General features: G+C 37.7%; 1 protein-coding gene across 4 annotated transcripts in view; it reads left to right on the plus strand.

Moving 5' to 3' along the window:
- LOC146534221 (uncharacterized) overlaps positions 1-27403 on the plus strand; it is a 56390-nt gene that overhangs the window by 20067 nt on the left and 8920 nt on the right. For 2 of the 4 annotated variants that reach the window (XM_085192795.1, XM_085192793.1), the window contains exons 2-4: positions 6186-6218; positions 21509-21726; positions 26121-26264. In XM_085192795.1, coding sequence (XP_085048921.1) covers positions 21579-21726; positions 26121-26264 — 292 coding nt within the window. In that variant the 5' untranslated portion in view covers positions 6186-6218; positions 21509-21578. Of the gene's footprint in view, positions 1-6185; positions 6219-21508; positions 21727-25391; positions 25561-26120; positions 26265-27403 lie in introns of those variants that run through there. The other 2 variants (XM_085192794.1, XM_085192796.1) reach the window with 2 other exon arrangements.

Raw genomic sequence — 27403 nt, forward strand, 5'->3', positions numbered from 1 at the left:
TATGTTTTTTTTACAATTATAAAATGTTTTTATACTATTTATATTCCTTGGAACTAAGAATATAATAAAGAACAAAAAATTATGATAAAAACTGTACTAATCGCTTTATTATGAGCTTAACTGATTCTTATATAGCCTTCTTAACCTTTACTCATTTTTTGTTTATTTAAATATGTATTATAAAATGCATTCTTGTAATTCTGGAAAAAAATATGGTCAATGTCTCTATTTAAATAAGTAGAGTAAATCAGTTAATTATACAAATCAAAATATTTGTCTGACTGTAAATGCGACGGCTGTAGGTTTGATTCCCATTAGGGTGGTTGATACTCAACACACAATATATCAAAAATTTAATGAAAGACGGAGCACGGAGTGCCATAACACTATGTTCACTCGGCCTACCGCATAAAATTCAAATGATAATGAACCTTTTATGCCCATAACCAATAACTCCAGTACATAAGTTCATACCTTTGACACGGCACGGCACGGCGGCGCGTGTCGGCCGCAGGGCCCGTGTTCGACATGTCCGACATGTCCGACACGTCCGACACGTCCGCGCGCATTTACTTACTTTACTTACACTCTGCTGTATTATCAGTTTACTCTATATTACGAGTGTTATGTTATTGTAGCTCTGCCGAGGGGCGCGTAGAATATACGTGGAATAAACACGTAATGGTAATAAGTTTGATACTCGCTCGGGGTTATTTTTTGTTGAGAAAAGTGTAGCGTTGTGTCCCGCCCTTTAGCACGCTCCCTCGTAGTAAATAACCGCGTATCTTAAAGTTCTTTATAACTACATTTATAGAATTATAGAATAAAAAAAGTATAATTTAAAGTCCTCAGATGGATACATTCCTATAAATTCTCTTCAAAGATACGCTAGTATCTCCGTGTCCGCGGACAGGTACCAGGCGTACTCAGCTAGAGCGAGCTAATTGCCTCTCAGTTCTTGGACTACATAACGCAAATTATATGCGGCAAGGTCTCTAACTTTTAATTGTGGTTCCGTTTTTATTTAATTTTAGTATAATAAAATTCTATTATTTTCTATTATTAAAGGTACATATTTATGAAACATTATACTAACTAATTATTGACTAACAATTATTTTACTAATTTTCTGTTTAAATATTGACAACGGCAACAAGCAGACGCTTGAAATATTCATAGAATATAACTATTTAAAAATAAATATTTTAATTAAAATAAAACAAACATTTACAATTTTTTTGCGGCTTTTATACACAACGGTACGAAAACCTTCGTGTGTGATTCCGACTCGCTCTTGGCCGGTATTTATAATATTCATACAGTTTAATCTATAAGTTCCCTAATAGAATCCATTTATTTGAAATATTCAAGTTGCTTTTTTCTTTCACTTTATTAAGTATAGTAACAGCAGAGCTGGCTGTAGGTACCTCCTCCGTTTCGCGTGTCAGCGCTATCGGCCACTTTATGGTGGTTTCGTGTGGACACATCTACACTTCATACAGTACACGCTACGTTCAGGTTATTTCTTGATTGTTTTACACACGTACGTATATAGGATTTGAATTCATTACTACCGTAATCTGGTGTTTGTAGAGCTGTTGAATAATGCGGGAGAAATAAAAGAAAATAGACATGTCTCGCACTGAGTGGCTCGTATATATATGTATCATATATTAGGTTTAGTGTTTAGGCGTGCTTGAATTGCTATATTAGTTATATTTATTAAAAAATAATCAATTTTTATTGTGTGACTGTAAACACGACAGTTAGTGGGTTCGATTCTCGGAAATGAAGTGTTTAATATTTTCATTTCTTCGCTCTGGTGTCGAAGCAAAATGCGGTGTTGAGTTACGCTTTTGCAATACCTCCAGAATTCAGCTAAAACTAGGGTACGAAAGTATCTTAATGGGAACAGAGTGTCTTAACAGTACATGGTCAAATTCCTTCTCGTTGTTTCTTCGTTTAGGTAACATCACACGCTTAAGGTATTTGTCTTAATTTATTCTATGTTAAAATTGTCGAATAAATAATATATTTTTATATATTTTAGATGCAAAAGGAATATACGTAGGTACACAGTAACGGATTATAAAATTTTTGTCTAGTATTTAGGTACAGTGAAGTACAGTGAAGTGTAGTGCTAGGACACATCAGGGAATCGAACCGACAACCGTCACGTTTACATTTTGATGTATTCCAGTGGCTGATAAAAACAAAAAACAACTCCACAGCGCGCCGGCCAATAGCTTTAGTAGCTACTGCAAATGCGATTAAACCGTAAATATAAAAAATACATATTCATTACAAACAGACAACACATAAAAATTAAAATTAAAATTTAATAGAGTCTGAGGAGAGGAGAGGAGAGGAGAGGCGGTCAATTAAAATTATAAATAAAACGTACGATTGTTTGATTTGATAATGAGAGCTCCGCGCTGTTGAGTAGTGTACTCACTCACCTGCGCCACTCTACTCTACGCTCATGTTTTACATTTTATAGCTTATTCAAATTATACGAAAATAGTTAACAAATTAATGTACGGTCTAGCGTCAAGTTAATAGTAGTTTTATAGTTGCATAAATACCACTTAAATGTATTATTAGTTTCAGCAGACGGACGCTTTTTAAATGTATACTTGTAGGCACCACTTTACTGTTACTTATTTTGATTTATATTTTTTACTCACTTATTCTATTATGTTTTCGGTCAGGAAGACGAATCACAAGGTTTACTTCCGCCATTCAACACATAATGTCTCGAATTCGAAGGAAGGATAGGGAATGTCTTGACTCTACGTGCTCTCTGCCTGCTCTAGGGATGCCTGCTAGATGAGGGATAATGATTTCATTAATTACAAAAATAACAATTTTTAAGAGAGGCTTTTTCCTTAACAACGAGTAAGCAATCTAAAATCATCTCATTCAAATTCTATATGGTGAGAAGAATTATACTCAGAACCTTTTTATTTTAATATAATCTATACTAATATAATAAAGCGGAAGAGTTTGTTTGTTTGTTTGTTTGAACGCTAAGATCTCTGGATCTACTGGTCCGATTTTCATTGTTTTTGTTTTGTATGAAAGCTGCATTCTTCAGAAGTGCTATAGGCTATATAACATTACATTACACATATGTACTAATAAATTAAAATACTTTCTAATTTGACATGGAATTTATTCTGCCATGTTAATAACAACCGTCGTTGCTAAGCACCGGTTTGTAAAGTTTCTTTGTTGTTTTAAGAAAACGTCACACAAAATGAACTTATATTTTGATATTCATCCTTATAAAAATAAATATATTATATAATATTTAATAAATATTCTTATAGTTCAAGCAGGCATAGCCGCGTCCGGGTCCACTAGTAAAATATATAATAAATAAATTGTATGAGTAATAGTAGTGTTCACTATCTATTTTTTTTTTCACCACTCATCATATATTACAGTCATGTCAGAACCCAGTGTTTTGACACTTCGTTCTCCGCTTTTAGACACTGTGTGTTGAGTGGCGGTCTACTATCTTGTTAGAAGCAAGAAAATTAATAAAATTCACTTGAGCGGGGATCGAAGCTGCAGTCAGCGATTTTACAATCGGGATGGAGGTCCTACTCCGGTAGGTTGGCTTCGAATATAATGTGAATATCTATACTAATATAATAAAGCGGAAGAGTTTGTTTGTTTGTTTGAATGCTAAGATCTCTGGATCTACTGGTCCGATTTACTATGTTTTTGTTTTGTATGAAAGCTGCATTCTTCAGAAGTGCTATAGGCTATATAACATTACATTACACATATATACTAATATATTAAAATACTTTCTAATTTGACATGCAATTTATTCTGCCATGTTAATAACAACCGTCGTTGCTAAGGAACGGTTTGCAAAGTTTGTTTGTTGTTTTAAGAAAACGTCACCCAAAATGAACTTATATTTCATAAATATATTTAATAAATATTGTTATAGTTCAAGCAGGCGTAGCCGCGTCCGGGTCCACTAGTCTATATATATAAAAGGACTTGTCCTCACTGACTGAGGTAAGACGCACGCACAGCCGTAACCGCTGTGCGTAGAAACGTTAAATTTGGACAAAAGTTTTCTTTCGTAATCTGGACATCCACTAAGAAGGGATTTTGTAAAATTTTAACCCTAAAGGGGTGAAATAGGGGTTCAAAGTTTGTATGGAAAAAAAATTAAATCGGCACCGATTTTTATAAAATTTGAAATTTAGATTCTTAAAAGTATTTAATTGAATACGTGTTTCATCGTTTTCTAGAATTCTCCCCTTAAGGGTGCAAATAAGGGGTTGAAAGTTTGTATAGGTTTTCTTTAAATCGTCACCAATTTTCATAAAATTTGAAATTCAGACTCTTAAACGTATATAATTAAACACATATTTCATGGTTTTCTAGAATTCACCCCCTAAGGGTGCAAATAAGGGGTTGAAAGTTTGTATGGAAAAATCTTTAAATCGCCACCGATTTTTATAAAATTTGAAGTTTAGACTCTTAAAATATTTCATTGAACACATGTTTCGTGGTTTATTAGAATTCACCCCTAAATACGCAAGCGGAGCTGCGCGCGCCCGCTAGTTATTTATAAATATGTATGTGACGTGAATACTAAAATAAGTTCCCCCGAGTAGGAATCGAAGGGAGAATCGCTAGCAATCACACGCTGACCAGCTATATTATTTACACCTAAGTAAAAGATATTCTTTTCTAAAAATAACTGTTTCATTTAGTATAATTATGCTATGCTATAGTATAAATATGTAAATATTTATTTTAATTTAATGAAAAGATACCTAACAGTTATAAACCTCCCAACTTTCAATATACAAATACTTAAGCTCACTTAAGACAATTTAAATGAACTTCATTAGAGTTAATACGAAACAAAGATCACAACCGAATTTAAATTAAATTAAAGAAAAAAAAACGAAACGACAAGAAAATCTTAATTAAAAATAATCACAAGAGACCTTTACGTACGGACTGCTATTTAACATACTTAAACAAAAACATTGGATATTGCAAGTTATTGACATCGCCGACATCAATTTTAATTAAATTATTTTTTTACCACAGACATCATATAAGAGTGACATTTCTATTTCTAATTATAATCTATGTACCTGCTGTACTTTGTTTAAAAAAATAGATAAAACCTTCCAATTCATAGGAAAGTAACGGTCATGCTCGGATTTATTGCGCAAAACGTCAATTTCCTGAAGTGACATCTGACAATTAAAATATAAATGACGCACGCGTCGCGCCTCGCCATATTAATTAGCAATTACGTGGTTTTAATTAACTGTATGAGATTTGAGTGAGTCTGCTATATCTGCATATAAGTATGTAAGATAGATAGAGTTTTTCTACTCTATAATTTATATTGCTAATTGGATATATATAATTTTGATAATGAATATATTTATTTATATAAAGTCTATAAATAAAAAACTTATAGGTTCCTAGGTATTTATACGTAGGTACCTCTCTAACCTACTATATGCGGGATAGCGCTTGGAGAAGGAGCGTGAAGTTAAAAAAATATTATACTGTCGATGCAAAACGTGTAAATATACATAAAAAAAGAAGTGATGAACGGAGTGTCTTAATATTAAGTTCTCTCTGCCTACCCTGCTATAAATATATTTTGTTTTATACACTGTATAATATAGAGGAGGGTAGCGTGGTCACCCTCGTCTCACAATAACTTATGACAATAGCAGGCCTTCCATTAATCGTGAAGGCTGTAGGGGCGGGGCGGGCACGGGCGGGGAGGTGCGCGGTGGGCGGGGCGGGGCGCGGGCGTGGGCGGGGCCACACGCGGGTACCCGGTATTACTACTTTAATACTTATATACGAGTACGTACTAAGGCTCTATTTTTATTATTTTATGATGTTTTCACGTTATATTGTGTTGGCAGATGTTTGTAATTTGTTTCTGTTATATATTATCTGATAAGAGCCAGGTTTTTGTAAATGAAACGTTGTAATTTCTATGAAATAAGTTGTTTATATTGAAAAGAAAGTTTTTAGTAATAAAAAAATATTTTACTAATAATTTCTTTTTCAACTTCGATAGCGTTAAATATAATAATAATATATTATGTATAATTTGCCGTATTTCACTTGTGACATCTAAGTAATTAGGTACCTGTGTATATTCTTTACAGATCAGTGCACAATAAATAACCAGCTATCTTCAAGTAAGTTTCAAGTACATATTTCTTTCTTTTTTTTAGCTTCACGCTGTATCCTGCACATAGCAGGGTAGGCAGAGGGAACCTGGCAACCCAGAGTTAAGACACTCTGTGTGTTCTTATTAGGACATTTCCTTTTCCCACTTTCCGCAGAATTCTGAAGGCATGTTCAGTGGAGGAACTCAACGCCTCCTTACTTGAGCGAAGCGATTAATGAAAATATTAAATAGCCTCAAGCCTAAAATTTTTCTTTATTAGGTAGATTTTTGTAACGAACTTTTAAAAATTAAAGATAGTCTTTTTTAAAACAGAAACTTTAAATGCCTAAATTTTTCAAAGTAAAAAATAAAGGATAACTAGAAGAGGTAAATATCCTACATGAATTTGAATTAGAATTATTTAATCTCATAAATTATTACTCTCCGTATAAAATAACAAAATATATGTTGACAGTTAATAATTTAAATTAATATAGTATGTTTACATTGTCCAGAACCAACGACTAGAACAATAGTTAATAGAAACTTAAATAAACTGACTGACTGACTTTTATGTAGAGCCGCCATTTGCATACTAATTCTATTCTTATCAGAAATGCTTTCTCTATCTGTGCAATAAAGATTAATAGTTAATTATTAATAATTTGATAGTAATGGTCCGCGGTGTCCGCAGTAAACCAGACCACGGACCGCGGACCACGGCGTCGTAAAACCACGGCGATTAATGACTACTTACAGTTTTACGAGATTTTAGGTTAACTCGAAAAAATACTTAAATTAATTTTAAAATGTTAGTGTACTGTGAGAATATTATGTTTTTTTATTGTTTTACGCTGTATCTCCATGGCAGGGTAGGTAAGGGAATTTAGTATTAATACACTCCTCTCCCCGCATTGCGAAAAAATTAAGTGGCAGTGATTAAAAACAAATAACAATATGCCTAGAGACCGTCTCTACATCGCGGCGGTAGGAGGTAGGTACCTACTATGTAACGGTCTAAGGAATTCATGTTTTTGTACTGAGCGTTACAAGACAGACTACATGAGCTTTATAATATTTAAATTAGTAGATTTGTATCATTCAAAAATATATACAATTAGCGATTTATTTTGAAGTATTCACGCTTGTCGGTTTTTACTTAAGTGCCCCATTAGTTGCACTGATAGCTCTAGATACTCTCAAGGTACTCATAGATACTTTTCATAGGTACCTTAGCTATGTCTGAAACACACTGGTAAATACTGTACTTACTCTTACTTGATTTTGATGAAAATTATTGTATTTAAATTATTTAAATTTTCCTCCACTCCACTCAACACGCAGTCTCTCACAAGTAAAAGGAAAAGTGGAGAACGGAGTGTTACTAGAGCACTCTTTACCCTGCCTGGATTTTATGTAATAATCATGTTTAAGCCATTAATGTCTCGTTTGTCCAATATTGATTGAGTAACTGAATAATTTATCACATGACTGAAAGGACCAAATAGACCTGCACAATTCCCTTCAAGCAGGCGTGTAGTAGGTACTTGGAATTTCTTAGGACCTCTTAATCTCTTTTACCGTCTTACCCTTCACCCTAACCCCCCGGTGCGGCAGTAAGAGCCAGTATTGGTAAGGACAGCAAACCTCACGTTTGAAAAGGAACATCGTAAATTATGATATACAATTGCGTAATAAAAATCTAAATACGTCATTGAAATTAATTAAGACTTTGCTTAAAACAACAATTTGTTGTAATTTATTCTAGACTTTACGTACGAATTATTGTATAATGTAGATACTACCTATTTAATTTTCCTCAAACATACCTTGATTTTTATTAATTTAATTTAAATTTATAATTCATCTGAGTGTATACCTGACATATTATATACAAATATACTGATTGACATCACTCCTGGCGAAGGGGCACACGTGTGTAAACACTGTTACACTGTAGCTAGTTGTGGGTTCGGATCCCACTCGGAGAAGTGAAATATTTAATATTTTCATTTCCTCGCTCTGGTAACGATGCAAAGTGCGACGTTGAATTTATCAATTATCACGCAAAGCTTCCAGACTTCTGCGGAAAGTAGGGACCGGAGTGTCTTAACGCTAGGTTCCCAGGTTCTCTCTACCTACCCTGCTACCCTGCTAGGTGCAGGATACAGTGTGAAGCTAAAAAAATACGAAAATATACAGGGTGGAATTGTTAATTAAATGTTATAAAAATGGCGTTGCATTTTAATTATGTATAGTAGCAGTCGTAAAGCTCTCGTTGCTTGTAGTTATCTCGAATTGTAAAATGTAAGAACCAGTAGCCGACAGCTCAGTGCAGTTAATTATCGACGCTAATAACTCATAAAATAATATAAAAGTAAACTTCGAAGACGATAAAAAAGTACTTTAATAGAAGGTTGTTCTAATAAATAATTTGATAAATTAACTAATAGTTAAGTAGTACCGGGTATCTATGTAATTAATATATTAATTGTTATACTTGGAGCTCTGAATTTAAAGATATAAATTTATTTTTTTTCAATTACTAGAACACATATTCTTATTTCATTAAGGTACCATTTAAACAACTCACTTTGCAGGTGCAAACAGTCGTAGCCATATCAACACATAATAAGTCAAATTTGAGCGAAAACCGAAAACGGAGCCTTAACTCTACGTTCCTATTCTTCTAGCATAAATAGAACCTACGTCCTCCGCTTTACATCGCGAGCCATTATCCACCACGCAATAAGACTAACCAATAAAAAACGGTTAATTTCCACTTACCCACTAAACCGATAGCGAGCGAGTTAACAAATTTATAGCGCCCAGCCTCTACCAGTCGGTTTATGATTTGATTATCTCATGTAAAGAAGTAACTACCTACGGCCTCTCCTTTAGTAGCCTTTAGTAGCTTCATCAACACTTTCTATATATTCTTTAGGCCCATGCTGTTTCCCCGTACAGCAGGATAGGCACAGGGAATCTATTGTTAAGACATTCAGTTCCTCATTTTCCTCAGAATCTTCGATACATTACGTGTTGAGTAATGGTGTCACCAGAGCGAGAACAGACTGGGAATCGAACCTACAACCGTCGCGGTTTACAGTCACACGCTGTGCGGTCTTCCCTACATTATGTCGTACTCTAATTTGTTTTATGGGCCCCCATAAAGTGATAAGTGATGTGCAATCCATGAACAACTTTATGATTACTTGAGTAAGGCATGCCTAATTTGTTTATACCGCTACCTCACTACCTACCTCACTACCTCACCACCTTCCTTCATACCTATACACGAGTATATTGTACAATGCTAGCGGTAATTAAGTATTTATTACTGTTTAATGTTCCAATAAGTATTTATTTCTATACAAATTAAGAAACGTTTGATGCCGTCCCACAGGATCACAAGTGTTCGACTTGTAGCGACAGCGGGTTTGACTCTCAATCGGGGGCAGGATATATTTAATATTTTTATTTCCTCGCTCTGGTAACCTGGCATAGTGTGGCATTGTTTCGCCATCCAACGCAATGCCTCTGGCATTCATCGGAAAGTGCCTTAACACTAGGTTCCCGGGTTTCCCCTGACTACTCTGCTATGTGCAGGAAATATCGTAAAGTTAAAAAATAATTCCTAAAATAAATGTCCAACTAAAACCAGCTCTTCAGCTTTATAATATTAATATAGATATTTTTTTCACCACCATTTGTATGGAGCAAGAAGTAATTAGTTCCTAACCCTTACTCTATGATATATTGGTGACAGTCAGCTATCACCTGGCTCTGCATCTCGGTATCAACTTGCAGACACGTGGCGTGATTTGTCGCCCGCTGTGTTGCTAGTTCACAGGCACAAAAAATATGAACATATGTTCAGTATAGATTTCGTACAAAATACCGTTAAAATATCTAATTTTTGGACGCATGTGGGGTAGTTTACTTACTTACTAGAATATCAGTAGTTACAATATTACTGAAATACAATCAATTTAATTATATTACTAAATTAAATTATAACGTATTTACAATCATTAAAGTAAGTTCTCACTTCCTAATATTTTTACAAAATAAAAAAATCATCAATAAAAAAGCATCCCATATTAGTTTTAACCGGTGTATAAGTGAGAGGTGTTGACAAATATTTATGGCCCGTAAATCTGGCACCCAACACCGCCCAGCTACCACCAGCCTACCCCTTGCTTGTGGCTAATGACATTCCTGTCTCACGTATATTTAGTTCTTAAATTAGTTGTAATGTATACGAATGATAACTGTGGATTCGAATCCTGTTCAGAGAAATTTTATACAAAAAAAATATTACCTCGACCCAAGTGATAAACAAATGGGAAACAGATAATAAGAGCATTTGATTTCACATCACCATTTCCACTTTCAAGAGAAATGAGACTGACAAAGCTCGCAAGAAGTAAACTCAGGTGTTACTTGTATTACTAATATTATTACTTGCATTAATTGTGTATTAAAACACTTAGTACTTTAACATATAGGTACTGTACTCAATATTAAGTCAATAAACATTACAAAAACTGAAATACATCACGGCACAGAATCTAAATATCTAACTCATAAAATTGGAATTTGCGAGAAATAACCACAGAATCTTAGAATAGACTATTATTGAAAGATATTTATTCCCATACTTTGCATTACATTCCGTATATGCAAGCAGAGCAGAAGCAGCGTTACATTTCAGTGTAAGCAGGGAGGACCTAGTGTTAACACTCCGTGCCCCACTTTTTCAATGTTCGCATTAAATTAAAAACTAATATACCTATATATTGGTATACTTTTTATTAATAAATTAAATTTAAAAAAAAACTATTAAATTTATTTTGAATAATTTTTAAATAAGCATAATTATTCTATATTAGACAGATAAAAAACAATAAACATATCCTACATGCTTATTTTATTAATAGAAATCGTCTACTGTTTATTATCTAAAAAATGTAATATTATGACTCTATTTAAAATATAAACGTTTTTAAATGATAGTGACTACAGATAACCTAAAAACAAGAAACAAGCATTTTTGTTGACATAAAATAAATATATAGTCTGTGGCGGAGCGATATGTGGCTGTTTTATATTTAGCATTTGCCAGTCTGCGCGGGTCCGCTCTAAGGTTGCACTCGCTAGGTGGGATTTATGTAGTGCATTAGCGCTAGCGGCCGCGCGCTCCTACTCAATACGAGCCCGCCCCTCTCCCTAAAGAGAATGCGTGGTTTAAACCCGCACCTACACCGGTCGTCGCCCTCGCCGCGGCACCGGTACAGCCGCCTACCCCTCAGGTAGCGGCTCCCCGCCCCGCGCTCGCGCCTTCCGGCGCGACCGCGACCGCGCCCTTGCGCCCGGCGCCTCCCCGCGCCGCGCCCGCGCCCGCGCATTCCCGCGCCGCGCCCGCCCCCTCTTCTAACGCTAGCGACTTAGCACTTGTGCTAAGTTTCGCTAGATGTTTTGATTTTAAAGAAATCAAAGTCCTCGCGGCGAAACTTAGGAACACGAACGGTTCCGACGATCGCGCTCAAGTCATTATAGATCATATAGATCTCATCGAAGCCATTCAGGGCTTCGTCGCGGTTTAAAATTTTTCCAATGGCGGTCATAAATAGATTTACCCCACGGCCCGCTGACTCGCAACTCGCGCGTATTAAACCTAGAGCCCTGTCAATAGCGACCTTTAACGCAAACGGTGTCAAACGCCAAAAAGAGGCTGTGAGCGCCTTCGCGCACGCCCACCAATTAGATATCTTATGTATACAGGAGACTTTTCTTAAACCTGCTGTTCGTAGTCCTGGCATTGCGAACTACAGGATTGTAAGAAATGATAGAGCCACCCACGGTGGAGGCACTATGATTTATTACAAGAAGAATTTACACTGTATACCACTCGACCCTCCGTCTCTCGAAGCAGCCGAGGCGTCGGTGTGTCAGGTATTCCTCACAGGCCATCAGCCTTTAATTATAGCTTCTGTTTATCGTTCGCCGTCTAGGCAATTATTAGAAAGCGACATTTTGGCGCTACTTAGTATGGGAGACTCGGTCCTTCTGATCGGGGATTTCAATTGCAAACATAGACTTTGGAATTCGTCGGTGACTAATGTCAGCGGCAAGAGGCTTCTAGCCTTCACTGAGAAATATAACGCTTGTGTTATAGGCCCGCCTTCTCCCACTCGCTTTAGTGTCCTCGGCACAGGCGATGTACTCGATATTGCCATACTTTCGAACGTTGCACTGTCGCAACGTTCAATAGATACCATTCTCGACCTAGATTCGGACCATCGTCCTGTCATTCTCAAGTTAGGTGACGAGCGCCCCTCTGGCCCTCCCACCAAAACTGTGGTCGACTGGAGGAGATTTGCAAAGCTCCTCCGCTCGAATGAATCCCCTCTTAAGGAATTAATACCTGGCATCGCCGACTCCGCGGCGCTAGCGATAGACGCGGCGAATAAATTTACCGATTATATTTTAAATACAATCCAGAGTTGTTCGAAAGAGGTAACAAACTTGCCCGACGGTAGGTTTGATATCTCAGAAAAGCTCAGGCGATTGATTAGACGCAGGAACGTAGCTATGCGACGACACGATACCTACCCGACTGACAACAATCGTAGGGAATTTTACAGATTAAAGAGGAGAGTTCGATTCGAATTCGAACTTCTGCGCGGTGAGTCGTGGGATAAGAAGCTCGAGGGGCTCGCTCCATCGCACCAGGCATTCTGGGCGCTGTCGCGAGCTTTTAGAGTCGATTGTCTCTCGACTATGCCTCCTCTAGTTAGGTCAGATTGTTCAATTGCCGCCGATGACACCGAAAAAGCGGAATGTCTCGCTGACAGTTTAGAGGCTCAATGTACCCCGAGTAGTCAGCCCTGCGATCCGAGCCACATTGCGCGTGTGGATTCCGCGGTCGCAGAATGGGCGCTGACGCCCCCGCAAGGGGAACCGCTCCGCCCGACCTCTGAAGACGAGGTCAAAGTCATCATCAAAAACCTCAAAGATAGGAAGGCCCCGGGGCCCGATAAATTGTCTAATAGAATGTTCAAGTCCCTACCGGCTCAGTTCATATCTCTATTGGTCATTATTTTCAATTCCCTTCTTAAGTCGTGCTCATTCCCCGACGAATGGAAGGAGGCCATAGTCATAGGCATTCCCAAGCCTAATAAGCCGCGGAATATCCCGTCCAGTTATCGACCTATCAGCCTTCTCAGCTGTTTAGGTAAAATTTACGAGAGAATCATTCTCGTTAGACTCTCAGAGGTGGTAGAGGCCGACTCTCTGCTCTGCAATGAGCAATTCGGTTTCAGAAAGAAACATTCCGCCATACATCAAGTCCACCGTGTTGTAGAGCATATAGCTCGATACAACCTTAGGGATCCTTCTCACAGCAATACAGCTGCTATTTTTCTCGATATAGCGAAAGCTTTCGATAAAGTCTGGCATAACGGCTTGATTTACAAGCTGCGCGCCGTTTACGGCTTGCCAGACTGTCTCGTACACATCCTGCGGGACTTTCTCTCGAATAGATACTTTCGCTATAAAGTCGAAGGCACTCTCTCTTCCCCCCGCCTCCTCCGCGCAGGCGTGCCACAAGGCTCTACGCTAAGTCCTATCCTGTACTCGTTGTACTCCAGTGATATCCCGCTCACTCCGGGTGTTCACCTGGCTATGTACGCCGACGATACAGCCCTCTTCACAACCTCGCGTTGTACTATCCTATTAAAAGATCGACTCCAGAAAGCGGCCCGCGCACTCGGTGAGTGGTTCCGCCAATGGAGAATCGAAGTCAATCCCGAGAAGAGTAAAGCAATACTCTTCCCTCTCAATAAAAATATTAGAGTCTCTACCATCCATCTCTTAGACAAACCCATTCCCTGGGAAAAACAGGTCAAATATCTAGGTGTCACTCTAGACTCTAGATTAACTTTCAAACCCCACATTACAAAAGTCTGCAATAAAGCAAAGTACATTCTCAATAGATTATATTATCTCATAAACAAGAATAGTAAAATGTCACTTAGAAATAAGCTGACACTATACAAAGCTTGTATTAGACCTGTCCTTACTTACGCTTGCGTTGCGTTCGCGCACACCAAGCTTGCTCCCTTGCAAAAAGTGCAAAATAAATTCCTGCGCATCGCATCAGGTTCCCCCTGGTACGTGCGTAATGTCGACCTACATAGAGATTTTGAACTGGAATCGATTCACGAGCACTGCAAACGCTTAGCGAAGCGCTACTTTGAGCGCGCAGGCTCGCACGCGAACCCCCTCGTCGCTGAGGCGTGTAATTACACGCCTCACGCGATTCGTAGACGCCCGCGTAGCGTCCTCTTAGACCCCGATGACGCCATTACCGTAGCAAACGGCCCGTACGTAGGTAGGAAACACACTACACACGCACGACACACACACCGTCGTCGCCGGAACCGACGACGTAGTCTAGCTTATCTCACGGCCCGGCGGCGCCTCGGCGCCGTCGGGTCCAGCGGTTAGGGACCGTTAGCTCCCTTAGATTAGTCTAATTTTATCCCCCGGTCGCGGCTTCTGTGTCGCGGCCGGCTTTGCTTAGAATAGGGAAACTCCCAGCCCGCTCGACGACCGCAAGCCGAGGTTCGAGCCCCGCAGGGGGCGCCCTTGCGTCGTCGGCACTCCCCACAGGCAGCCACACAGTGCCTGCATATTTTCAGGGACAGAGTACCCTCTTCCCTACCCACCCGGTGTCGCTGTAAAGGCCAGTAAGGCTAACAGCATTAAAGTCAAGTCCGAAAAAAAAAAAAAAAAAAAAAAAAATAGCGGCCGCGCGATTTATGCGCGGACCAAAATTATTATACCTTGTACTAAATAATATAACCAACCCAGCGCCGCACTGAAGAATGTATCGACACTAATATTAGTTTATTTCTTTTGTATCTATATATAGATCTGTAGAGGCCAGTCGCGGCAGATTGTGGATTCGATTCCCAATTAAACTGAAACAGTAAACATAAGAAATTACAACTAGTACCTATTACGTTGCAGGAGAGGCAGACAGAATTTTGTGATAGTTATACCACTTAGAGATTCACGAAGAAAAATATATTAACGAACTGTGAAAACAATAATAAATATCTATATATAATACTATTCTGTTACGGAGTGACTAAAAGATAATAAGGCGACGTCCCTTAAGTCCATGAATAACGGACTATCGGCCGCTGCGTGGATTGTGGACTGCACAAGTATAGGTACAGCTTCGTTTACATTTTTATGAGGCGTGATATACCCCGCGGCCGCCGAGACCAGACCACTCGCGCTGAGTGCAACACGAGAAACTATTTCTTTATTACATTATTTATTCAAAATATACTGCCATTATGCGTCTAATAAAATATATTATGATTTTTTAGTTCCACCACAAATACGTGATAAGTGGCGAATCTTAACCGCGTTTTGTTTTATTACCTAAGTGGGAAAATTAAAAGTAGGTATATTCACTTGAACCGAACCCACGATCGCCCCGTTTTCAGTAAGACGCCGCTGCGCTATGACAGTCGTTCGTACATATTAAATACTATTTTATATTTACAACACGGTTTTTTTACCGTTAGTCTACGTAACAGAACCTAATGCCTTTGCCTAAATAAGACTTAAACAAACTTTAACATCTAAATACTTCATATCACTAACAAAAATACTGTGCCATAGCAGCATCTTCAATATTAATATTAGTAAACATAAATAAGACTTTATTAGCAAGTGCATTGGGCGAAGGGTCCTAATATTAGGTTTCCTCCATCTACCCTATATATGAGGTACAGCGGTACGTAAAACAATATGTCTCTACATATTGACAGTCTCTCCATTCTCCTTAAACGTCATGTAACAAAGCTTACCACTATTACTCAGTACCTACCTAAGCATATTTAATAGAACGAAAATCTCTCCACATTAAATCCTTCTCTACAGCATCATAAAATTAGATGTAGCCCATACCCGCTTTGATGAGAAGCAAGCATAGGCATGTGTCCAAGGTATAATTGAGTCGATAAGTGGTGCTGGTGTGGTGTGGGTTCGGTCCGACCTAGGGCAAGGCACCGCTTTTAGAGCACTTGAGCCGTCTGGCGGCGGCGCCGGGGCCACTCAGGCCGCCTCGGCAAGGATGAACACTTATTTATATTCATTTTGCTTATTTGAATTTTAAATTTGATTTAATGGTGGTGGGACAGTATGAGATTAGGAACACAATAAGTGTAGATTCAATTCTCACTGTGTTTTGCTAGTTATTGTTATTATTAGTTTGACTCATGTTTGTTGGTACAATAAAAATAGGTAAAACACACTCTACTGTCAACTTATGAATATTTCACAAAATTTTTAATTTATCTGAAACTCTCCTTTACGCAGATCCTATTCAGTTAAAATTGCTATATTTTAAATAAATTACTGACATTAACGTACTGTGTGTAACACTGTGCAAAAAAATTACTTAAATTGTAGGTATAATATCACTATAGAATCTTAGTGTAAGTTTAAATCCATAGATTCAAAACAAAATTAAGAAAACACATAGTGTTTTAGTAATTTTTTCCATTGTTAAGTTTAGTAAAATATGTAGACACGGCCAGCACGGGCAGCAGCAGGCAACCCTGGCCCGGGGTGACGTGATGCAGTATCTGCGTATCGGCGCGATGATCAATCACGGCTCTCTGATCTATTTGAGATGGAGCCACTTGCGAGGATCGTGTTCTACATTCAGATAAACATATTTATTAATTCAAATATTATTTCACACTAATGTGGCAACGTCTGATTAATATGCCATCACGCATCACGTAGGCAGGGGGAACTTAGTGCTAGGACACTCTATTCTTCACTAAGTATCCACTAAGTGTTTGGGAGTTGTCTGATTGTAGTCTCCAAATACATTATTTCTTAGTTATTAAAATATTAAAACGAAAGTAATGGTCAAACATTATTTCACAGAGAACTCTGCACCCATTCTACAAACTTTTACTTTCAGATACAAATTAGATAACTCTACTTTGATAGATTGACGCACTTTTAAATATTATATGTAGATGAATAAAATGTTAAAACGTAATAGTATATTTAAACATACATATATCTCTCTGTATGTGAGTTTGTCATTCTATATCTCCTAACCGGCACGCTAGGTGACGCTGAAGTCGGTATTGACTAACTATAAGAAATTATATAGCTCGCCGCGATGGTTGTGGGTTCAATTCCGACAAGTAGGTGTCAGATGTGTTTGCTTGGGGGAAAAGGTAAGTAAAAAAAATGCTTTTCAAAATTGAGTCATCTACATTGTATTTATATTTACAACTATAGATAACGCAATTAGGTACAAACAAAGGATAATTTTATTTCAAATTATCATTCAACACTATCAGATATAACCTGATATTAATAATTAATTGTTTTAATAATGTACATAATTATAATGATGTGGTATCTAGTCGCAATAGAGACGCATCTATTTATCTATATATAATTTTGTATGCCTTTTATATGAAATAACGAAGAATATAAGAGGTCGTCGTAGTGCAGGGGCAGAAGGGTGTGACCGACACGCGGCGATTGCGAGTTCGATCCCCAATCGAGGAAATTAATTAAAAAGTAAAAGACGGACAGACAGGTTGACAACAAAATGTTGTTAAAAGGCTTCAATTTTTTTTAATATACAGAACCCTAAAAATATGTTTATAACGGTAAATTTCCCACATAATGCCAGCTAATAGCAAAAAGTACTCTTGATTTTTTTTTAATTATAGAAAAATACGATTTTGAGTGACTTGTATCGAATACAAGTTGCCTACACGTGGTCTCAAGTGGGGACCCAACTACCCCCAGTTCCCGACCTAAGTCAGGTGGCTGCGCCCACGCATTTAGTTTTTGCTTCAGAAAACATTTTCAAGATTGGCTTTGGTATAGAATAGGTTTTTTACTGCAATACGAAAAAACATTAGCGTTTGACGTCGTCGTAAAACTATCGAAGCCATGTTTTATGACACCAGCATGTATGCTCCTACATATTATATGCATTCAAATTTAATTGAGGCCGCAGTGGGGCAGAGGCACAGCATCTGGCTGTAAATTCGAATTGGTTGTGGGTTCGATTTCCACTCGAGTTAGTGAAATATTTTTATATGTTCGCTCTGGTAACACGGCGTAGCGATATTTCGAGATTGGCCACTCAATACTCAATTTTACGAAAATTTCATAGTGCGTGGAGAATAGAGTGACTTGACAATAGGTTACCCTCGTCTACCATTGGTGTATGGGATACAGTATATGGGACGTGGGATAGAGCATGATGCTAGCAAAGCAGTTCCAGACCTATTAAAATACATCAGACATTAGATCTAAGGCTAAGCTCAGACAAATTGACGCTAAGTGAATAGTGATAAGAAGATCTTATCTACATCTATACGTAATAGTATCATTTGTAGATAGTGTTAAAAGGCGCGTGCCAGCTGCCGATAAGACACGCTCACCTCCCGGAACCGCTCGCCTTATGGTACCGTTATTGAAAATTGCATATTTTTATATGGTTAGCTATCTCTATCTATACTAATATTAGAAAGATGAGGAGTTTATTCGGGTGATCGCGTTAATTTCATTAATATCCAATAGGTAGGGTTCATGTTAAATGCGTGAACATTGATTAAAATCATTTTTGAAAAAAAATATGTTACCTTATTTTTAGTTTAATACAGCATCTCGCATATAGCAGGGTATTCAGAGGAACGCTGGGAACCTAACGTTATGACACTCTATTTCTATTAAGACATTTCCGTTCTCCACTTTTCGCCGAATTCTGGATGTATTGGGTATTGAATATCGGAACTCAATGACGCGATCTTTGCCTCGTTACCCGAGCGAGAAAATTAAAATATTAAATATTTAACTGCCCCTGCGCCACGACTGAATTTAATATTTCATAATTTATTTATAGATAAGTACATATAAATAAAATTGAAAAAATATCAATTAAAACTCACGAACCCTTAGAGGATGTATAAATAAATATAATTTAAAACCCCATCTAATGAACAGCAAATGCTTGTTAACAAATACTTCATAAATAAAACATTTACTTTACAAAATGACAGGTTCCAACTGACAATATCCATGTAATGACCACCACATTTTAAAACACATAAAAGGGCAAGTACTTGTCAATTAATTACAAGTATAAAAATAACTTCACGCATACCACATAGCAAGGAACACGGCACGCACAGGGTTGCCAGAGAGAACTTAGTGTTAAGACACTCCGATCCCTACGTATCGCCCAATTTTTCAGGAATCACCCACGGGTTTACAAGCGGAGGGGTTGTTAGAAAATGCAAGTAAAGAAAATTAGGAAAATAACTCAGCTAGGGATCGAACCCACAGACATCGCGCTTACAGTCAAGTGCTGTCACCCTATGCTCCGGCTGTAAATATATATCAATAAAGCTTATGAAAAAATTATTGGAAACAGCAAAAAAAATATTATTGTAATTGAGTAGAAAAAGTAGGTAATTTATTTAAGAAATGAAGCCCAATCAATAATACACGTTTTTTTAACGGCCAGCTCGACGATGAGAAACTAATGAAGATTTATAGGTAAATAATTTATACAAAATTATTATTTGTATTATTCATACATACAAAAGTACGTATTTTAAACTGCTGTTAGAAGGAGTTGGTAGACACTTAAAGATAAGTAATTCTTCGTTCTTCACTGTCCGTCTATTTAGGGAGATTACACATTTAGTAATGTAGAGCTGAACGGCTCGCTTTAAATTGAATATTTTCAACTTTTCCATTTGTCATAACCATTCTAAAATAATTAAAATGTATTAAAGCAATCGAACCCCCGAACCGAAATCACTAAACCGCAGAGTACAAAAACAATACCTGTAACATATAAAAAAAGATAAAAAATAGAAACAATTAGTTAATTGTAAATATGCAAGCCACTTGTCGCAATGATACCGTTACAATATATTGATATTAGGTAACTGAGTCACTGTGGCAACCAACACAAACTTATATTTACTTTCGAATACTCGTATACAATTAAAACATCGCTCTTATTTCAATAGCATAGAGTACACAATAATATAACACAAGTTGTCCATCTCCAAATGTCCGTGGTTTAGAGTGCGTGCTCTATCTCGTGCGCACACGCAACTATCGGCAACCAACGACGCGCGATACTTCGTGATATCTAAGACACATTAGAACTTGCTAAGCTCATACAATATACGAGTATGTGTATCTGTTACGACTTACGACTCTATGTAGAACCTTATCTGTTTACTTATATGAAAATGTGTATTTTTGCATAGATTCTAGTTAACTCTAACGTAAAGAGCCGCCCGAAAGCTGAATATACCTGTTTAGTTTTCTTTCATTGGCGATGCAAAGCACGGCGTTGAGTTCCGCCAATCAAGAGACATTGGCTCGAATGTTTGCGAAATGCACAGAACGTGCAACGAAAAGTTATCAAAATAAACATGCATTAGTTACAATATAGATCAGGTCTAATTTACTCTTCGTAAGTGGAATCCCACGATAGGTCTAATGGGGTAATCAAAAGCCCCTCAACAACAGCTTACAATATATAACAACAATTGAACACAGAATACTTCAAAAGCGCAGTTTTATTTAAAGTCGGAAATCGACTTTTTTTATCTTTTTGATAAAATTAATTAGAGCATATAACGTATTCGTACTCGCGCATACACAAATTTAATATCAAAAATGATTCACAATATTTATCAAGTTGTTAAAATTTAAATAGCTTAATTTTTTATCAGCTCTACTTTGTATCTCGCATATCTACCGGAGACCCCTACTGGAGACCAAATTATTATTTTTTATTTTTTCATATCCCCGGCCTGATTAAACAAATTACGAGAAAACGAAGTGCTTTAACACTAAAATTTCTACCGACACAACTACCGGTACATACACAACTACCGGTACATACGTAAAAGAGCTGAAACCAGTCGTGCACAGTGGCACAAGCGTGAGATTGAAAACGAGACAGATTGTGGGTTCGAATCCCACTCGAGGAAATGAATTATTTAATATTTTCATTTCTTCTCCTTCCTCCTTCTCCTTTCCTCTGATAATAACAAAATGGAGTGTCTTAACACTAGTGTTCTAGGGAACACACAGAGGGAATCTGGAAACTTCCTTCCCCTTACCCCTTGGATCCCTTTTATCTTTCACGCTATATCTCCCACTTTGAAAATACAAAATCAGGAAAAAAATCGACTAACTACTAAATTATCTCCACAGAATCTACCATATTCGAAGAATGAGCGCTTGAATCTCTCTACCATCCGTTCTCCGTCCGTCACCAGTCACCATGTTCGGCGGTAACGGCGGCACGTACGGCGGAGAGTGCGGAGAGGGCTACGGGCTCGGGTACGTGGCGGGGGGCGGGCGCTTGCAGCAGTACGCGCACTTCGCTCCACACCAGACCTGGCATCACCATGCTCATCACGACACTTACGGTACGTTGAGTTAACTAATTTTATTCGTATGTAAGACAATTTTTAACTTTCTAGAATGTTTGAATATTGGACGGTTAGTGGGGAACGGAGTGTCTTAACACTAAGTTTCCTCTGCCTGTCTCGATATTTGCGAAATAATGCGTAAAGGTAGAGAACGTGGTTGCAATCCAGCAATGGTAAGTTATGTTTACAGCTGTACACGTTTCTGTGGTGTCGTCCTATACAAACTTGTATCCAGATATAAATACAAGGGCTTAACGCACTCTTGTATGCTGCCCCCTTTAGAGGAAGCCCCGACTATATATATTTAGGTACTCCAGCGTTTATTGAACTTATTCACTGAATGAACTTGCGTCACTTAATGTCAACGAAATCTATTGAAAACAGGAAAAACTGCGATAACTATGATTCAAGTTTAACTTTACAATTACAACGCAGCTTGTAAGTAGTACCTAAGGAATTATAAGGCTTGGTTTGTTTAAGGGATACACCGTTAGGCTAGAAATAAACAATTCGTTTATTTTTAGCTTCCCGCTGTATCTCAGAATTCTGGGGGTATTTCCGAATTAATCAAATTAGTTAAATTTACAAAATAAATAGCATCATAAAATTGACACACCGGTAACGAAGCTATCATGTATTAAACTAAGTGTTACCTGCGGCGTTGCTCAAATAACTAACTTAACGCTAAGATAATGTAAATATAGCGTATCACCATCACCCCATAAACATTACTAACACAAAAGTAGCTCTGAAAAAAATATCTTTATAAAACAAATATATGTATTTAAATCTAAAGTCTCGATACGACCCTTCCAGATACGTCCATCGTTACGCCATGTCTCTGTATGAAATCCTCTCTTAGTGGTTCCCCCACTCCCCAAGGACCGAGTGTTGTTTGTCAGTCACGCGGTGACGGAAGAGTGCTCTCTATATATGTACGAGTATGTATAGATAGCTACGTACTGTTATCCTCTTCGTTCATTAAATTGTTATATTTCAGCCAAATCCCTTGAAGGGATTTACCCAACGTTGATAGCTTCGATCACCTTTTCCTCTTATATATTTTGATTAATTCGTATAAAATAAAATATACTGACCTTTCTGTTTCTTTGATACAAAACGATAGTTTTTTAGTTTTTTTTTTTTTTTTTTTTTCGGACTTGACTTTAATGCTGTTAGCCTTACTGGCCTTTACAGCGACACCGGGTGGGTAGGGAAGAGGGTACTCTGTCCCTGAAAATATGCAGGCACTGTGTGGCTGCCTGTGGGGAGTGCCGACGACGCAAGGGCGCCCCCTGCGGGGCTCGAACCTCGGCTTGCGGTCGTCGAGCGGGCTGGGAGTTTCCCTATTCTAAGCAAAGCCGGCCGCGACACAGAAGCCGCGACCGGGGGATAAAATTAGACTAATCTAAGGGAGCTAACGGTCCCTAACCGCTGGACCCGACGGCGCCGAGGCGCCGAGAAGGACCGAGTCTCCCATACTAAGTAGCGCCAAAATGTCGCTTTCTAATAATTGCCTAGACGGCGAACGATAAACTGAAGCTATAATTAAAGGCTGATGGCCTGTGAGGAATACCTGACACACCGACGCCTCGGCTGCTTCGAGAGACGGAGGGTCGAGTGGTATACAGTGTAAATTCTTCTTGTAATAAATCATAGTGCCTCCACCGTGGGTGGCTCTATCATTTCTTACAATCCTGTAGTTCGCAATGCCAGGACTACGAACAGCAGGTTTAAGAAAAGTCTCCTGTATACATAAGATATCTAATTGATGGGCGTGCGCGAAGGCGCTCACAGCCTCTTTTTGGCGTTTGACACCGTTTGCGTTAAAGGTCGCTATTGACAGGGCTCTAGGTTTAATACGCGCGAGTTGCGAGTCAGCGGGCCGTATTTTTTAGTTTCTCGCTGTCCTGCGTATAATTGAGTACGCAGAGGGCAGAGTACCTGATGTTAATACCCCAGTTTCTACTGATATTTCGAGATATTTCCCTTTTTCTTAATATCAGAGCGAGGAAATAAAAATAATTTATTTCATCAAGTGGGAGTTGAACCCATAACCGTCGCGTTCAAAGTCAGACGCAAATATTTAATAGGTCTCATAGTCAGAGACTTATTTTGAACTCTCGTGGTAGGCGGCTTCATAATATTTAAAAATAAGCTATTTTTCCAAAGTGAATCATTATGTATTGTTGTTTAAGACTTAAGAATAACAACAACAAACAAACACGCGCCAGTCACAAAACGTGGCTGAATCAATATAAATAAGCTATCACGCGAGTCCCGCATGCGTCAGGTGGAGGGTAGAGGGAATGCAGTGTTAAGACAACAATACACAATGTTCACTAAAAAAACAATCCTCATGTAATCCTTATCCAACCAATTGAATAATTATAGTTTTTATTTAAAATTATCTGGGATTAGTTCTTCTAACTATATCTATATTTAGGTCATAAGGTCATCTGTAGGCACTTAGGCAGTGTAAGGAAACATTGAGAGAGAGTTTCAAAACCTTACATTTCTAGAGAAACGGGAATGTAACGGGGTATTACGTGTTACATGGAACAGTGTCTTATTTAGTTTCATACTTAAATTGAAACGATTTGCTGCTAGCTGGCGGAAGCGAGAGCTGGTGAAGGTAACAGTCTGCTTGTTTCTAACGCTTCTTTGTCTACGAGAGCGGGGAAATTAATGTACCTAATCGAAATATAACCATTCCCCCCGAGTGAGGATGGAACCCATAACCGTTACGTTACAGTGTGACGCTGTTCCATTGCCTCAATTGCAAATATGCATCACAAACATAAATATATACACGTATATAGTTGGAGGATAAAAAGCTAATCAAAACTAGAGCGAGCGTAGAGACGCGAGCGTGTCAACAGACCGCAGCCGCAGGCGACGTGAATAGGCGCTATCGAGGGTCGTTCCCAGAACGATATGATTGCCACAACAGGATAATAATGGTTTTAACTAATCCATTGTTAATGCGTGCTAACCCGAGACAGAGTTATTAAAACACTTTTAGATACAATTAGAATATAGTTCAAAATTTTACTTATTTATGAGGATTTTTAAAAATCCTAAAGCGTTAACGCTAAATAGGTAAATAGCTTCCTTTTACAAATATTTAAAAACGCACCACTATGATTGTGTGCTAACACGGCGTTGACGGTCGCGTCCATGGCCAGAAAACAGAGAAAATAAAACCTTAGCTTCATACATTCAGATAAAAACACTTAAGTTACAATTAAATTATTTTCTCTTGACTGTGTGCCGTAATAATGCACAATATATCTCTGTTATCTAACTTTTTTTCTTTGCGGTGTATCCCGTATATAACAGGGTAGTCTGAGGTAACCCAGTGTTAAGACACTCCGTTCCAATTAAGACACTTTCTCTATTTTCCGCCGAATCTATTATAAAAGAAAAATATTGAATTATTGTGCTATCGTACCACTCGCTCTGCCTACCCTGATTGTTAATGCATGAAACAGTACATGAACTACTTAGAACTAGCAATATAGTGTTTCCAAAAAACCAGACCAACCCGAGCAAAACCATATGAAAATATAGTCAATCCACTAAAGCTCTAAGTGAGTAGTCCACAAACAGATTACAAGTACGTCACGTAACAATGCTTAGCGAGTGGAGATAACACGCCGCGCTCGCGCCGCCCGCCAGTGCGCGCCGTGACCTCTGACCGCCGTGTCGTACCTCCTCGAGCTACTACTACATTACTACTACAATTATACAACTAGGTACAACTATAATACACCAGTATGGACATCCCCATAGAGGCGCATTGGTTGCAGAATATCGCATTGCTGGCAGGTCAGTGTGAGTTGTAGTCTAGTAGTGCGTGCGATATCTATCTTGTTATTATAATGTTATTAATTTACTTATCTATCTATATAATGAGTTATTTGTTCATTTTGTGTTGTTAGTGATTGTGATAGCGTTTGTTGTTGAGTTTTTAATCTATTATTTTAATTATTGGTGAATATTTTTAAAATAATTGTTTTAATATACTTTTTAAAAATATATATATAATTCATTGATAAATATAATCTAAAAGTATATAAGTTAATGTTGAATATAATTTTTAAGGTGGCCAGCTTAGATATATGACATGAACTGTGACAGTTGAATTTGAGCTCCCATAATAATGTAACAAATGTGTTTTTATAGGTAATGGTAAAGACCACTTCATGAGCAAGTCCGACTCTCATTAATCCATTTTTTAATACTGACATACAGTTTTAATTACTAATTGATATTTTACCTTTATGTCATATATATTTCGAATATTTCTATAACGTTTCGTGCTGAATGGCGGAACTCAACGCCGCAACTCCGTAACTCAATAACTAAACATTAATTAACTGTTTTAGCAAGCAGCAGCGGCGTGGGCGGCGTGGGCGGTGTGGGCGGCGTGGGCGGCGTGGGCGGCGTGGCGGGCGGCCTCTACGGACAGAACATGGTGATGGGCTCGTGGTGCGCGCCCTACGACGCGCTGCAACGGCCTCCTGCTTATGGTGAATATTTCATCCTATCCTACTATAGTATTTTATTTTACTTTAAATATTATAATTGTGAAAGTATACTTAAAAAAAAAGATAGAAGATATAGATTTATATGAAAAAAATCGGATTAGCTCTTTTAATTTTAGAGATATTGCAAGTTACATAGCAGAATCTGAAGTCGTTTTTAAATTTATAAACAATTTCACGCTTTTTTCCGCAAAATAGACTCAGCTATGCGAGAAAAAGCATGAAAATGAAGGAAATGTAGTGTTAACACACTCAAGAAACTAGTAGATAAGCCTTTACTTTCCTAACTCTACATATTACCACGTAGTACCGTAGTACGGTGTATTAGCTTCTTTAATACCTACAATTGTAATTGGTGCAAATAAATAATGATATTTAAACAGAATCTATGAATCAACCGCTATCTCGCGGTTAGTTGACGTCAAATTAGCATGGACTCCATGTACGTCAACACAGTCACACTTACATACTTATCTGCACATATACATATATTACTTAAATAAATATTTATTGCGCTAACGGCGTTAAATTCCACCATAGTAATTCCACCAGTAAGCGATGTTTCGAGAATTGGGTGAAAAGTGGGCAACAGATTGTCTTAACAATAGGTTTCGTACAATTAAATACAATGTCTCAAAATTCAAATTTTGTTTATATTTTCATCTGTCACTTTTTTGAAAGGGGAATGTTACTGTGAAGAATATTATAAAAGTTATATTAAAATATTTTAAATACCAATATTTCTTCGAGTGGGAACCGAATCCAGGACCACATATGTCTATCTATTTTAAATTATTTATCTATTTTAAATTATTTGTATAATAAACATTTAATATGGCTCATACATCTATATATATAAAATCGAAAGGTCACTCACTCATCACGAAATCTCAGAAACTACATGTGCTAGGAATCTCAAATTTTGCATAGGAGTTACTTATAGGACGTAGGTGCTCACTAAGACGGGAATTTGCAATATTCGACTTCTAAGGGGTTGTTTTTGGGATCGAAAGTTTGTATGAAACTTCGTTACTACAAATGCTAGGAATCTCAAATTTTGCATAGGAGTTACTTATAGGATGTAGATGCTCTCTAAGACGGGAATTTGCAATATTCGACTCCTA

The sequence above is a fragment of the Heliconius melpomene genome, chromosome 11, assembly GCF_056956725.1.
Source record: "Heliconius melpomene rosina isolate 202511_hmr_F chromosome 11, ASM5695672v1, whole genome shotgun sequence".
NCBI lineage: Eukaryota > Metazoa > Arthropoda > Insecta > Lepidoptera > Nymphalidae > Heliconius > Heliconius melpomene.